The sequence below is a fragment of the Scomber scombrus genome, chromosome 3 (assembly GCF_963691925.1).
Source record: "Scomber scombrus chromosome 3, fScoSco1.1, whole genome shotgun sequence".
Classification (NCBI taxonomy): domain Eukaryota; kingdom Metazoa; phylum Chordata; class Actinopteri; order Scombriformes; family Scombridae; genus Scomber; species Scomber scombrus.
Genome location: NC_084972.1, coordinates 10407251 through 10422725, shown reverse-complemented (window position 1 = coordinate 10422725; position 15475 = coordinate 10407251). Strand labels below are relative to the sequence as shown.

The window sequence follows — 15475 nt, the reverse complement described above, 5'->3', positions numbered from 1 at the left end:
AGAAAGATCATGGTTTGGGTTAAAATGATCACTTGAAATCATAGTTATGGACACTAGTGGTTGGAAGTGGGAGGTGAACAGTGGTCTCCTTTAGCAAAATCCACTTCAAAGTCCACTTTTGGCAATTTGCGATCTAACCAGCCATGCAACCCACCACCCCTGAATATAGAAATGTGTCACTTTATATAGACGTCATCTAAACTGCGCCACTTCTCCAGGTCATATTTACTAGGGTCGTTAGATTGTATCTGTCATTCAAATGTAACTATAGTGTAATTTTCTTGAGGTAAGGCTCAGTAATTCACTTATGGTTCAGTGATATATAATAGTGATCTTATATTTATCTAAGAAATAGTAAATTATATTGAAATGTATGCTACACTTGTTTGTACTTACATATATATATATATATATATATATATATATATATATATATTTATTATCTTTGTTAAAGCATTGTAAAGTAGTGTCAGCACAGTGTTACTGTAGTGTTTGACCTTTAAACAGAACAGAACTGACCCAGTGAAAAGAAGGTGAGGATTTCTCATGTCCCTAACACACTAAAGCACATTATCCGGACAACTGAGGTTCTTCTTCAAAACAGATTAACACTGAGTAATCACTTCTGGCATGCTCAACCTGTAACACTTTAATCTGTCCGGAATGACAGTTCACTTCAGGAGAACACGGAGGTTAACCAAGATGCTATAGTGGTGTATTTTAAACTGTTAAATCTGTATTTTTCTCAAATCCACTTGAGCAGTGAGTTGGTAACTGTTAACTCGCACATTTGGTAAGAGCTCCAGGTGGGACAAGGACTTCACATCAAGAAGAGGACTGACCCTGAAACTGAAGAAATGTGTACATTTTCTTCTATTTCCCAATATTTCCCTATATATCTGTATGCATATTAGTACTTAGCTTTACTGAATTTCCTGTATTGTTTCATAAATTATTTCTTTAAATAGCTACTTTAGACAAAAACTAAACAAGAGTTTTTTTAAACTTCAGTATTTTAATGTAAATTTAAACAAGCCCTCTTGATTATTATTTTTGTGTGATGCTGTAACATTTCAAGGGTACGTCTGGAATTCTGCTAGATCTGAACTATTCGTGGTTGATAAAGGTTATTTATTGTTTTTAAGAGATCAGACCTTTCAATAATCCTAATTTCAATCATGTTCTTGTCAAGATCATCAGTTTTCTGGAAATGTTGTGTTAAACAATAAAACTGACTGAAAGGAAGACTATATTTTAATGGAATGGGAAGAACAGAGTTATCTGAACAGCTCTTAATACAGTCATAATCAATAGTAAATGACAGTAATTCAGTACATGGGTTGAGGTATGTAAAAATGTACTCAAGGCAGCCAGCTCTTCTCTTGTTAGATCTTTGTTAGATATATGATTTTGTTTTTTGAATTTTTCAACATCTTGTTCTACTAGTCTACAATATGTTGTGAGAGTTCCTACTTACTTACTTATTACAAACACACTTTTCCCTCTAAAACATGTAGGCTATTCCTGTTTCCATTAGGTAATGTAGATCTAGGTGGCTGAAAGCATTCCTCGTGTTCATTTCACATCATGTAATAATACTATTCTCAGATTTGTGTGTACTTGTGTATTATGTTGTTGAGGGGTGTGTTATGACCAGAATCTTCCTTTTTTTCTCCCTTGCTTCCCACTGCTGCACAGATCACCACTGGTGGCCAAAAACCCAGAGGCAATTATGTCAACAGTTCCAAGTATTGATTTGACTGATTAACTTCTATTCCCTCTCCGCATGAAAGGCATCCAACATGTTATTGCTAGTTTATTCAATGTTCACATTAAAGCGACACTCATTTCTCAAAATAGGTGTTACAATATAGCTTTGTGTGCTCACATTTATTGTATGAACTGTATTTATGTCTCTATGTAATGTCATGATAAACATTATCTGTACAGGGTTGTTGCAATACTGAGGAGGGTGTTTCAGAACAAAAACATGTTTCTTTGACAGGTTTTAAATAGCTGTGTTTGATTGTTCCTTACTTCCATGGTGAAAAGTAAAAGAAATACCTCTTCCCTTTATTGTGTTACTGGTTCACAATAACTTCTGCTCTATGTGTAAGTATGTGTACAACTTGTGTAAGTGCTACACTGAGGACCAGTGTTGGGCAAGTTACTTCCAAAATGTAATATATTTCATATTACTAGTTACTTGCATTTGAAAGTGATACGTTTCTTAACAATATTACCTTCTGTGTAGAGTAATAAGTTACTCATTACTTTTTAGTTACTTTCACCAAAATAAACATTAAGGACAAGGCATTACAAAATGAAGGCGCGCAATATTTGTTGCTGTGCACTGTCTCCAGCTGTTTCTTGAGGTTACTTGTACTAATTTTAGCTGTAGACAGTTCCCTCGGCCTCCCACCAGCACATACAGTGCACCTTACTGTGAGGTTCTTATCCTTTTCTGTGACAAATTCAAAATAATGCAAGTATAACCACTTAGAAAACGTTGAATTATCAGTTGTTGCCATCTTGCCATCTCCAAACCAAACTTCTTCTTATTCTGTTGATTTAAAACCGTCTTCTTCTCCTCTTTATTTACGGCTGTTGCGCCTGGGTTTTTTTTCCGAAACCCCCGCCTGTGCGACAGCTCGGATTGTAACGCGTTACAGGACTCAGTAACTGTAATAATATTACCAAAATATAGTTAGTAACGCGTTAAATTACTCCGTTACTGCCTAAACGTAATATATTACTGTAACGCGTTACTTTTGCAACGCGTTACCCCAACACTGCTGAGGACTGAGAGATTAATTGGTAATCTTGTTCACCTAACCCTCCTTACCTTATTGTGTTAAAGCATGTGAAGACAAACTGTTTTAAACTGTGAGCCATTTATCATAATTACACATTTTATTTCTTTGTTGCATTTAATTGTCATTGATCAAACTGGTATTGAATGTGTGCGTGCGTGTGTGTGTGTGTGTGTGTGTGTGTGTGTGTGTGTGTGTGTGTGTGTGTGTGTACAGTGACAGTTAAGTACACATGGCAATGGTGTAGCTGTGAAGGAGGCTCATTATGAAGTATGGCGCCATCTCTAGGCTGTATAATGGACATGTCCACATCTTTTAACCCTTGCATACATTTCAGGGTCATACCTGATCCAATTTTACATCAGAGAACAGTTAAAAAAAAACTAAAAAAAAAACCTGAACACTTTTTTCCTTTAGCCTGAAGCATTTAATTAAAAAACACTCATACTATATTTTCTCCTCATGATTTCATGCTGTTGAAACATTTAGTTTCAAAGTATCTACCCTGAGCTGAAAGAAAATGCTGCAGTTTTAGGGCTCTTTTGAGCACTATTTAAAAACTGGAGAGTTTAAATGAAGCAGAAATGTGGCATTGACTTTGTTCTCTTTGTCAAAAGGGTGTAAGGACAATTTTCTTCCAGTAACTGCTTTTTAAAAAGCCATATTAGTTATAGCGAGATAGAAAAACATATTTTCACCTATCTGTAACTTTGGCAAGCTTACAGTGTGTCACATTGAATGTGAAACATTTTGCTTGTTAATAATGTTGAATCTCATGCACTGTATGAACTTTATTTTTCTTAAATATATCCCATTGATCTTAATAGCTCTACTATCTGATGAACTGATCCCAAAGTGTTGCAGTTTTCACATTGTAAGTAATCATTTCTCAAACTTGTTGCTCAGTTATTTATTCTATATTAAACAACAGTTTTTATTTACACACATGAAACCTCATAACAGTTGCTGTACATCTTTTAAAAGTAATTCACAAAATGGCTCAGAAATTAGAAATATTTGCAAATATTCACTGTGTATGGGTTTCACTGACCTCAGTCCATATGTCCATAGTCTATATGAACAAACAATATTTTCAGACTGAACACATTTTTATTTTATTGTATTTCATTTTATTATTTTTATACGTTTTTCATTGCACATAACTCTTCATCTGCACATGTAAGAATAATATAATTCCATTTGACAAAATCATTTCTCCATTCAATGCTATTTACAATGTTGAAGTCAACCGTGGGCTCTCCTATGCAGGTCCAACTTTGGAGACTTCAGTTACTGACTGACTTGTAGATGACTCATCATCATCACCTCCACTCATCCCCAGCATTGTCTTTATACATGAGCGGAACTGAAAGAGAAACAATATGAGCATGTTTGCTGTCCTTTGTATATGTTATATAAAAGCAGCAAGTGATACATGCTGTAACAACATAACTATGATTGTGATGTCTTTATCCACATAATCCAATAAAGAACTTATAGTCTGACTTTTTTAATTAAAGGTGGGTGAAGCCTTTTGTATGTTTTCAGAAGTCACCAACAGAGGGCTCTACTAGCCTGATCCTTTTTGTTTTCAACTCAAACATTCAGTGTAGCTGAGTGAATGCAAAGCTAACATCATGCAAAGAAATAGCTTCTAAATCTGAGTAAATACTGTGACAATGAACCAACCTGTTTATTAAGGAGGATGTAGATGCAAGGGTTGTAGACTGTGGAGGCTTTAGAGAGGCAAGAGGGTATAGTCGCCAGTCTCAGGTCAAAGGGTTGCCCACGGTTGTTGACAACCCAGAGAGCAAAGGAAGCGTAGGGCATCCAGCATACCAAGAAGCCCAGCACCATGACGACCACCATCCTGGTCACCTCCCTCTCTGCTTTCTGGGTGGAGGCTGACTCAGCCTGGGCTTTTGCTGCCTGTGGAGGGAGAGAAGATGTCAACATGTCTTTTTTTTCTTTTTCTTTTTTTAAAGTTAAACATTAAATAACCTGGGACACATTGCTTACCGCTTTCAGCATGATAAGCAGCTGTGAGTAGCAGAACACGATGGTAGTGAAAGGGACAGCAAAGCAGAAGCAGAAGAGGAACATCACATAGGACTCATTGTTAAACTTGTTGTCTGTTGTATACCAGTCTGGTCCGCAGGAGCACTGCATGCCCTCTGGGATATACCTGAAGAGACAGACAATCAATCAATACATTTGTGTACTGTAGGTGTCTGTACAATTGTTGTGTGCACAGCAATTATTAGATAATCATATAAACAGAAAGAGTTTGCAGGGTATGTCTTCATGTGTTAGCTCTATAATACTGACCTGCTCCATCCAACCAGAGGAGGAACTGCAGCAGTCAAAGCAAAGACCCAAGTCAATGCGCAGCAAGCGATAGCATGGTGAGGCTTGAAAGCAAAGTTCCCTATTGGCTTGCAGACAACCAGCCACCGTTCAAAAGCAACCACAGCAAGAGACCACAGGCTCACCATACCTAACAGAAGAGAGAAAAGAAGTCAAGACTGAGACCGATTATATCTCCCCCACTAAAATGTATATTATTGCACATTTGTAAAAAAAAAAAAAAAAAAAAAAAAAAAAAAAAAGTTCAATGAATAAATAAATACATTGCACTGGCATTAACCCAGTTTTACAGTGTTAAGTGACATTAATATTAATTAATATTATGGAATAAAAAACCTGATACAGGTATTTATCTATACAAAGTGTACAAAAAAATGAGACTTTTATCACTGGTGACATCCATAATAGAGGATCTGATGCAGGATGACCATCAGGTTTGGTTTTAGACAAGTTTGGACAGTGATAGTGTACATTCTTTTACCCAAGGATTTTAGAATAGATTCTTTATAAATAGTTGAAAGGTGTGACATGTAATAGGCAGAGTCTGCTCAACTTTAAAACTGATCAATAAAATCTCAAATTTAGATCTGAACCCAACAAGAAAACCAACAGTAAAGATCTTAGCTAAACCAAAAAAAAGCTATAAGCTATAAGATATGATAAGATATAAAACCACAATAGCATTTATTTAATAACTATAAAATCTAAAATAACATGATTTTGTCAGAGAATTTAGAATAACATCATAACAATGCGGTTGGGAGAATAAGTACTGAACACATCCTGGTTTGTAATAAAAGGGAGTGTATCTTGTTAGGGCAGAGAAAGTCAGAGTGCCAGTATTTCATTTTATTTTAATACACATGACAATAAATGTGAACTTGATCTTGAATGCAGTCTTAATACAACACATCATGGTAAATATAAGTATAAAACTTGTGTGTAAAAATGTTTGCCTCCATGATAACATTACTGCCTTTATGGTAGTACTGCATTCTCTTTTTACTTAGTAAAATATTTATTACTCCTGATGCTACTTACCACCAAGAGTTGCTGTAAATCCTTCAATCTTGCATCCCAGTGGTCCAAGAATCATGTATCTGAAGCCAAAGCAGTAGAAGCAGGTGAAGGAGCCCACAGTAGAGACAAGGAGGTTTGCCACAGCCAAGTTCACCAGGATGTAGTTGAGGTGAGATCGGAGTTTCTTATTCTGAGCTGTACAAGCAATAGTGACGGTATTGATGAATGTGCCAGCTACAAAAAGAAATAACATAAATGCTGACATGGCATAAAAGATCCCTGCGCTCCCTAGGTGATCCTGGGGAACCAGGAACGGGCTGAGGGCTGTGATGTTGTTGGTGTCCAAAGGGATGGGGATCCAGAAGTCATCTGGCAATTCCGCAGCACGATTTCCCCTCATTCTTGTGTATGGGTTTGTGTATGGAGTAAATAAAAAAGAAACTTCAAAAAGATATTAAAAAATCACTCTACATAGACAAATAATTTGCAATTTTGCGGTTTTCACTGTCTTCTAATGGAGGTAGGTCTGTCTGATGGGGAGCTAAAGCTGCATTTATAGGAACTTTGAATATTACTTAGGCTCAACTTAATTGGCTCAGGAAAGGGATTTAAAGCTTTGGTTTACACACTTAGAGGATGCGCCACCATTGAGCTACTAAAGATATAAGTATCTCAATACTAGATCAAGGATGATCTTATTTGCCAAGTTAAGAGCCCTCTGTTTGTGCACCACATAATGATTCTCAGTGATGTTCAAGAGGTGAATTACATAGATTTGACTCTCAGTAATCTGGGTTATATTTGTTCATCTCAAGTTTTATGTTGGTCTCTTGGCACAATGCCAACATTTTCAAAGTTTGCTTTAGAGATATTCTGGGGCCTGTACTATTAAGCAAGTTCAACACACCCAGGATATCTTTTTTTGTCAGGTGGTTATCAACCAGCTCAGTCAACGTTTCTTATCATGCTTCGAGCACATCATGTGGAAAAGTCAGGGTTTTTAATTATGAGCGACATCAGAACTATGAATAATTAAACTGATACCAATTGAAAAACTCTGGTTTGGGACAGAAACAACTCATATTCAGCTAAGTGAAACACGAATGACAGCTTGTAATCATAGAAAACAGAATAAGAAGATGTAGAAACACAAGAAATAACCTAATATACAAATATTAAAAGTATATGACTTGACTATAGAGTGAGTTTTTTTCACTATTTTGTTGGATGATGAAGAAACCATTTTGAATATGTCACTTAAAAGACTAAGTAATGCTAGACCAGTAAATGACTGACTGGGCATGCAGCTGCTAATGTCGCCAAGTGCTTGGTTGTTGGGAATGTTGGGTCTCTTTAAATCAAAAATTAATAATAATAATAATTAATGAAATTAAAAAATGTTTTTTTTTTAATTAAATAAATTAAAGAGCATGGTCTATACCTGCTCCATGTGAAAAGTGCATTGAGATTATTTTTGTTGTGATTTGTTGTAAATAAATAAAATTTCAATTGTTCAGCTGAGTTTGGGCTCTGGGTTTTCTGAAGTTTGGCAGGGCAACAGAATCCAGCATGTCTCCACAGATTGAATTAAACTTTGGGATCAATTGGTCTATGTTCAGCTAAAGAGGTTGGGCCTAAATACTGCTGAATAGAGAGGAGGCTATTTAGACATCAGAAATTACTGGCAGATGACTGGCAAATGATGTAATGCAGAAACCTCTTAAGGGACACTATTTATGCTTCCTATAGACTTACTAAATATGTTGGCAGTGTTTGCAAAGACCCATTAGCTTATACTTTATCTTATCTTGTTTGGAGTCAGTGGGTTGATTTATAGTTCACTCCTTTTTGTAGTTTGAAACACTGACTGTCAGGTATTTTTGAATTTTTTAGTAATTAATTCATTACTTTTGCAAACCAGCTTGGCCCTTGCATGTTGCAGTTAATATGTGGCTCACAATACAATACCAATATAGGAAAGTGAGTAAAGGAAGTACAAACCAGTGAATATTTTCTTTTCCAGTATTGACAACATACCGTTTACTTTTTTTTTTTGCAGAATGATTTTTTATGATGTCATGATTGAATTGCAAATTTATTTTAATTGCAACATTGCATATATGCTTATTGATAATAACATTTTGATATTGACATATTGATATTTATAGTTATTTACAATTGATGACTAGTTAGTGACAGAGAAATAAAGAAGTGTTGATACACAGTCTAAGCAGGCCCAACTTTGGAGACTTCGGTCACTGATGATGTTGTTGACGATTCCTCCTCACCTCCACCCATCCCCAGCATCGTCAACATGCAGGAACGGAACTGAAAGAGAGAAAATGATCATGAAATAGTTTAAATTTACATTGATACTACAGTAAATTCTTCTCTCTGTAACAATGAACCAACCTGTTTATTGAGGAGGATGTAGATGCAAGGGTTGTAGACTGCAGAGGCTTTAGAGAAGCAGGAGGGTATGGTCGCCAGTCTCAGGTCAAAGGATTCCCCACGGTTGTTGACAACCCAGAGAGCAAAGGAAGCGTAGGGCATCCAGCACACCAAGAAGCCCAGCACCATGACGACCACCATCCTGGTCACCTCCCTCTCTGCTTTCTGGGTGGAGGCTGACTCAGCCTGGGCCTTCGCTGCCTGTGGAGGGAGAGAGGAGATGTGTGTAATGATGAGCAGGATTTTAGTATATTTAAAGATGTATTCATTTTTACTAAGCCATTGGACATTGATTGTAGTGATTGCAGGTTTACAGAGCAATGCTTGCTTGTAAGGGTCCGCTCTTTATTGATGGTATAGCATTATAAACAAACATACACACTGACTCTTTAAATCAATTAAAACAGGTTTCACAGAAGTACAGTATTAAGTCAGTTTGTATGATAGATTTTTCATGATGCAATGATTTTATCTGTGGTGTGCATTCAAGTAGAAATCTAGTTCAATCTAAATAGAACCCAAGCAAACATTTTTTGACTGTTTTAAGCATATTTCAACTTTTAAGTCCTATTTTGTGATTATTTTTTTCCTCACCATTTTCAGTGTAATGAGCAGCTGGGCATAGCAGAAGACAATGGTGGCAAAGGGAACTGAAAAGCAAAAGCCGAAGAGGAACATCACATAGCTTTCATTGTTGTATTTGTTGTTTGTGGTGTACCAATCTGGACCACAGGAGCACTGCAGGCCTTCTGGGATGTACCTGGGGAGAAGTACAATCCTTAATAGTGCACATGTAGCCATTTAGTCCATGCAAAAATGAATTGCTTTGCAGGGGGAGAAATGTAAATTGAGGTTTGGTGTATAATACTGACCTACTCCATCCAACCAGTGGGGGAACTGAGGCAATCAGTGCAAAGATCCAGGTGAATGCACAGCAAGCGATAGCATGGTCAGGCTTGAAAACAAAGTTTCCCAGTGGCTTGCAGATGACCAGCCACCTTTCAAAAGCAACCACAGCAAGAGACCACAGGCTCACCATACCTGGAATGACACAAAGAGGCATTTTAAACTTTTTGTCAAATCATTCCATATTTTAGAGCCATGCTGTATCCATGAAAGTGTGCCTTAGTTGCACGTTACATCTTACCACCAAGTGTGGCCATAAAGCCTTCAATCTTGCATGCTGTTGGTCCGAAGATGAAATATCTCACTGAAAAGGAGCAGAAAGCAGTAAAGGAGCCCACGCAAGATACAAGAAGGTTTGCCATGGCCAGGTTCACAAGGATGTAGTTGAGATGGGACCGAAGCTTCTTGTACTGTATGGTGCATGCAATGGTGAGGACATTGATGCCAGTGCCAACCACAAATACAAAGAGCATGAATGCTGCCATGCCATAGAAGACTGCCGTGCTCCCCAAGTGGTCTTGAGGAACCAGGAAGGGGCTGAGTGCTGTGATGTTGTTGGTGTCCAGAGCGACAGGTATCCAGAAGTCTTCTGGCAGTTCGGTACCACGATTTCCCCTCATTTTTGCTCTGTTTATATTATTGATTACTGATCAAAAACTGTCACACCTGAGAAGTGATTTCCTTGCGTATGTTGTTACTCAACCTACGTATCCCATATACCATATAATGAAAATAAACAATCAATGTTTGAAGAACCAGACTTGAATGCAGCAATGTCAGTTCCCTTAATATCTTCCTCAGATTCTTGTGGGAGACTTACTTTTATAAAGGACAGCACTTATCCCCATTAACAAGTTAATTGATTGTTTAATTGATTGATTTACTGGTTTTGCATGCATTAATCAATTCATTTAGATTTATTTTCTCCTTCTGTTTGTGCCGCCCAAGAGATTACAGCACGGATGATTGAAAATGTTTGGCTTGCAACTCTGATGTTACAGCTTGTTGGGGTCACCCTCTGCCACTCTGCAACTGCAACTCTTATAAAACAGCTGGAACTTTTATAATATGAGGTGTGGTAATTGAAAACTTATAGACAGCATTTGAGAAATATATGGTGTTATTTGTGTTTTCTCCCACATTTCAAGATCTGGACCTTTGTAGGAACATTGCCTGCTGAGATTTTGCTCAAGGGACACACAAACACACGCACAATCATATGTCACATGCAAAAATATGTATACAATGCACCAGCGTAGATACGCTTGGTCTTGACATCCAGACCTAATTAAACAGGCTAATCCCAATTTCTAAAGAAGATCGCAGCAGGTCTTTGTCTACTAATCTGGTTTCCAATAACATTAAATCTGATAATCTTGGCTTTGTAGCTCCTTGTAATCCACTCTGCTGGTTTACCACAGGCTTTGTGTCAACTTTCTGGCGTTTTGCCTCCTTCCCTGGGCACCTAATGTTTTGAGATTACTGTGTAATAGAAAGGGTCAACAAACACAATGCCTTGAAGGACATTATACATCAGTCTGTGTGAGGAAGCTGATCATAGATATTATTGAGCTCCATCACAGGGCAGAGAATGAATTTGAAATGAATAAATTAAAATAAAATGTTGATGCATAGGAACATGAAGATCAATAAAGCAACAATCTTAAGATGGCATTGCTGAGCACCTTCATCTGAACTTCTTTTTTGCTATTTAATATTATAATGTGTGGTTGAGGTGGGACTGGAGTTTCTTTTATTAGAAGGTGCGTGCAACTGAAGTGTTTTGATAGCAGTACCCAAAGTACATCTAAAGAACATGTATATGGGTTCCTGAGGTTGCTAGATGGTCCTGGGGTATCAGGAAGCTGCTGACAGACGTGATGTTGTCTGTTTCCAGATCAATGGAGATCCAGAAATCCTCCAGAAGCTCTGTATGACAGTCCATTACAGAAGACTGTGAGCAAATGTATAGGGTTGGCTGACTGGACATTTAATTAATTAAATGATTAAATAATTAATTGCTTGATTTATTCAGCAAAAACTTTGGTCAGGGAGTTTTTTTTAAAACACCAGAAGCAATGCCATATGCATAACTAACATAAGTAGTTCAATGTGTGGGATATAAAACTGACTGAAGCCAATATGACATTTCAGGATATTATCCTGCTCTCACCTTATTTCTGAGATGCTATGTCTGATCAAAAGGAATGAAACGCAGTACACACACACACACACACACACATTCACACAAATACTACAGATATACTGATATAAACAAATACGTGCACTAAAATAAACTTTTAAGTTGCATTCATCTTTCAGTACCTGTCAATGGGATCTAATCTACAAATAAAGAACATTGTTTTGAAGTCAGCTAATCCAGTCATCAGCACTAGTACTGCTAATCACATTCAGTCTGCCCTTTGGTAACCTGCTTACTGATAGTATAAGAATGGATGAGCTCTACCTTGATAATCGTATCAGGATCAAGAAAGGATTCCCCCATGTTGTGCATAGATCTCAACACAAAGTAGAGCATATCTGTTTTTCAACATCAGTATCAGATATTGATGATATTGTTGTGTTTCAGGAGAACAGACAGAGTGCCTAATGTATCCGAGAAGGTTTGGTGCATATATTCTGTTTGCTTAAGGAAGTGAAGCCAATATGTAACCATAAAATATTAGTGTAAGTTCAAGTTTTAAAGGATGTGAAGGGTGAACAGTTTCTATTGGACACAAATGTATCTTAAGTATTTTATAAGACCATACACTTTGTTGCCAGTTTATCAGCTAAAAGTACTAAAGTCTATTACAGCAGCCCTGTGATATTATCATACCCTTATAGAGGTTATAATGTGCAGCTTTTGTTGAAATATTTTTTTTAATGTATTAATTAAACTTCATTATCAGTTTGGTGCTGTTGCTTGAGGTGCTGTTGAATTATATTCCCAATCTTGAGCATAGATCTCAGCTCAAAGATGTGTACATCAATGAGAGGAAAAACACTTTACAGTATACAAGTACAATTTAGCTGTTTCACAGATTGTAAAACAGATTCAACAGAAACTGAACACTACTCTGTAACATTCATGAAGGATTTATTGTTTGTTTGTTATGGTAGACTGCTATTTTTAGCCAGTTGTACCTAATAAACTGGCAACTCAGTGTAATACTATAATTAGTATTATATAGTAAACAACTGTTTTTTTTCACTCCAACTACGGAATGGCTAATAATAAAAAGTGTGAAAAGTCTTCCTCTATAACATTAGTTACAAAGTTGAAAATATAACTCTAGATAAACAAATAATCTGGACAAGTGAATCATTATATGTAATTTTGTATTTTGAATGTATTGCATTGAGTGTTATTAGTTGTCTTATTTTTGTTGTATGTTTCAGTAACGAGCAAACATGAGCATTGGGAATATGAGGTCAATGGAGCCAAAATAGCTCAGTTGGGAGAGTAAAACTAAAGGTTCCTGTTTGGTTGCTACATACAGTTCAGTTTCAAGTGACCAGATGGCTGTCAGCTGCCAGCATAAAATTAAAATCTAACGAATATTGAAAACAAATTAAATGAATAGCAATAAAATGAAACAGATATTTAAAAAGTGAAATTTTAAGTGTGTAAAACATTTTCTGTTGTTGTTGTCATGGGGGGAAAACATTACCAAAAATGGAATTAAAGAAAAACAGTTGCTATACAATTTAGGTAATTATAATACAATACATATCTTTATCAGTGTAATTATATTCAAAGATTCAATTCTAAAACATCATTCTTCCACAATACAATCTATTCCTGCAGCTGTCTAAAAGCAAACTTTTAGGGAAACTTTTATATTTCATTACTAACAGTCATAAGTAAAATTGGGCAACCATCACTATAACAAATAGTTGCAAATTATTCTGTACATATTTCAGCTGGTAAATGAGGTTTTTTATTTGATGCTTAAACAATTTTTAGATTCAAGGGACACAAGCAAAAAGGTTAATTGGCATTTTGAATAGGAGACTATGTGACTTTTTCTTTCATCATAGACATTATGTGACGCATGCCTCAACATTAAAGGTAAGTGGCTTATAGTTTTACTGCAAATATAGCATTTGAAGAAAAAAAATTATTTGTTTTTGGTAATGTTAAAGTAGTATGTGCACATGACTCTGACTATGATGTGTTAATTTGTAATCTTATGACTTCTATACAATAATGATGACATTTTATAGTTTTTAGACATTGGTCATCTTGCGTGCTTTCATCTTGTGCCTCAACATGACAAATCCCTAAAACTGTCTGGCTATATGTCAACAAAATATGATAGATGTGATAGCACAATTCAACCCACAAGAAGATGTTCTTTTAAAAACACTGCCAAACTGTGACGTATGTGGTGGATGGAAACCTGGAATACACTTCCTTAAAACCCTCCACCTCCTGCTGCCATAATCCTTCATCCATGTAACGAATGTGGCTTTTACATCATGATCTCTTTAGGTGTTCAACATTGAGTTCTTGATTGTTTCCTAAGGCTCTTACCATGTATAAACCCTTACAGGCAGCTCAGTGCGGTATAGAAGGTCAAAGTGTTTGTCTGAGCTCTACCTTCACCTCCATCTCGCTACTGTACCAGTGAACACATATGTGTAAGGACACGATACTATGAACTGTCTAATTGGCTATGTGACCATGAAAACGCTTACGCTGTAAGAGAAGGTATAAGCATTTCCTTTAATCTGTTCCTAGAAGCATATATGACAGATGTTTATAAGCTTAAAAGGGACTTGGGGTAAAGGTTTTAATTGTATAGACTGCTCACATATTTACAAAATGGACTATTTTTTGTGGAAGTTCTGATATCTCTGCTATTTCTTTTTTTGTTCTGTGAGCAAACTCTTAAACTGTGTTTCTTGGAATTTTCCAGCGATTTTTCCAGTCACTATCTTAATGACATGCAATGATGTTTGATATGTTTCCATAACATCAGAATAAATCCCTTGACAGGTTTTCAACCAGATTAATTATTTTATGTTCACATATAAGGTTTGAGCAAACTATGTCACAAAACCAAAATGTTAACAAGTTTAAATCAATTAGCAAAGTGAAATAATTAAATGTTCTAAATTGGGGTTTTTTTCTTCTTTTAAAAGGTCTTAAGTCAAGGTCCACTTGTTAGCTGAAATGTGTCACTCAAATTTGATCATGTCACATTCAATGACTCAATGGTGACTATTTTATCCTGATTCTGTCAGTACAATCCACCAGTTTGTGGTCCAGACCATCAGTTGAAAACAAAACAGTCCTGTACACATCCACATAACCTCAGTGGGGTAGGTGGACCAACTACAGGTATACACACAGGAAAGAAATACCCACAGGAAAGAAATACACACAGGAAAGAAATACCCACAGGAAAGAAATTTGGCATATAAGGGCCATTCTTCCCAATTGGTGCAAACTGCAGTCCTCCAACAAAAAAAAACAATTTAAAAAGCATTTAAGTATATAACACTTAGATGTTAACAAAGATCCTGATATTATGTATTGAAACCCAAAATAATACTTGAGATAGCAGTAAGTTTAATATATATAAAATCATCATTTTAGGGTACTTTCTATTGTGAGGTGGCTGTCCCTAACCCTAACTCTTAAATTTCAATGAGTGAATGATACGGAAATCATTTTTGCCAATTTTGCCATTGTTGTTTCTCAAAATATATTTTTGATATTTTTGAAAGTAAGTCCAAAAAAATACATTTACATGTACAAACAATACAAATACATACAAATTTTATGTAAAAATGTTGTCCCCAATTTTTATGTCATTACCGAAACAGTGAACATTTTAGTCTGTGGGCTCAGACTGATTTTAGCCATTTAGCATTTTAGAGAGGCAGAGTCTGTCAGAAGTAAACAT

General features: G+C 36.2%; 2 protein-coding genes across 2 annotated transcripts; both read right to left on the bottom strand.

Annotated features, from left to right (window-relative positions):
* Positions 1-4074: 4074 nt before the first annotated feature.
* LOC133978133 (blue-sensitive opsin-like) lies at positions 4075-6600 on the bottom strand. The gene is made up of 5 exons (XM_062416488.1): positions 6222-6600; positions 5142-5310; positions 4833-4998; positions 4503-4742; positions 4075-4179 (listed from the first exon to the last, which is right to left on the bottom strand). Exons 1-5 carry the CDS (start codon positions 6598-6600, stop codon positions 4075-4077), a joined length of 1059 nt encoding a protein of 352 aa, XP_062272472.1.
* Positions 6601-8426: 1826 nt separating this feature from the next.
* On the bottom strand, positions 8427-10177 carry LOC133978134 (blue-sensitive opsin-like). Its single transcript, XM_062416489.1, has 5 exons — positions 9799-10177; positions 9524-9692; positions 9246-9411; positions 8613-8852; positions 8427-8528 (listed from the first exon to the last, which is right to left on the bottom strand). The coding sequence occupies exons 1-5, from the start codon at positions 10175-10177 to the stop codon at positions 8427-8429; spliced, it is 1056 nt and encodes a 351-aa protein (XP_062272473.1).
* Between the last annotated feature and the right edge of the window lie 5298 nt (positions 10178-15475).

Coding starts and splice junctions, on each gene's coding strand:
- LOC133978133 (XM_062416488.1), bottom strand. CDS start 6,600: ATGAGGGGAAATCGTGCTGCGGAATTGCCAGATGACTTCTGGATCCCC. Junction 4,743..4,832: donor TGCTTATCATGCTGAAAGCG/GTAAGCAATGTG, acceptor CTCCCTCCACAG/GCAGCAAAAGCCCAGGCTGA. Junction 4,180..4,502: donor ACATCCTCCTTAATAAACAG/GTTGGTTCATTG, acceptor TTTCTCTTTCAG/TTCCGCTCATGTATAAAGAC.
- LOC133978134 (XM_062416489.1), bottom strand. CDS start 10,177: ATGAGGGGAAATCGTGGTACCGAACTGCCAGAAGACTTCTGGATACCT. Junction 9,412..9,523: donor CCACTGGTTGGATGGAGTAG/GTCAGTATTATA, acceptor ACTTCTCCCCAG/GTACATCCCAGAAGGCCTGC. Junction 8,853..9,245: donor TGCTCATTACACTGAAAATG/GTGAGGAAAAAA, acceptor CTCCCTCCACAG/GCAGCGAAGGCCCAGGCTGA.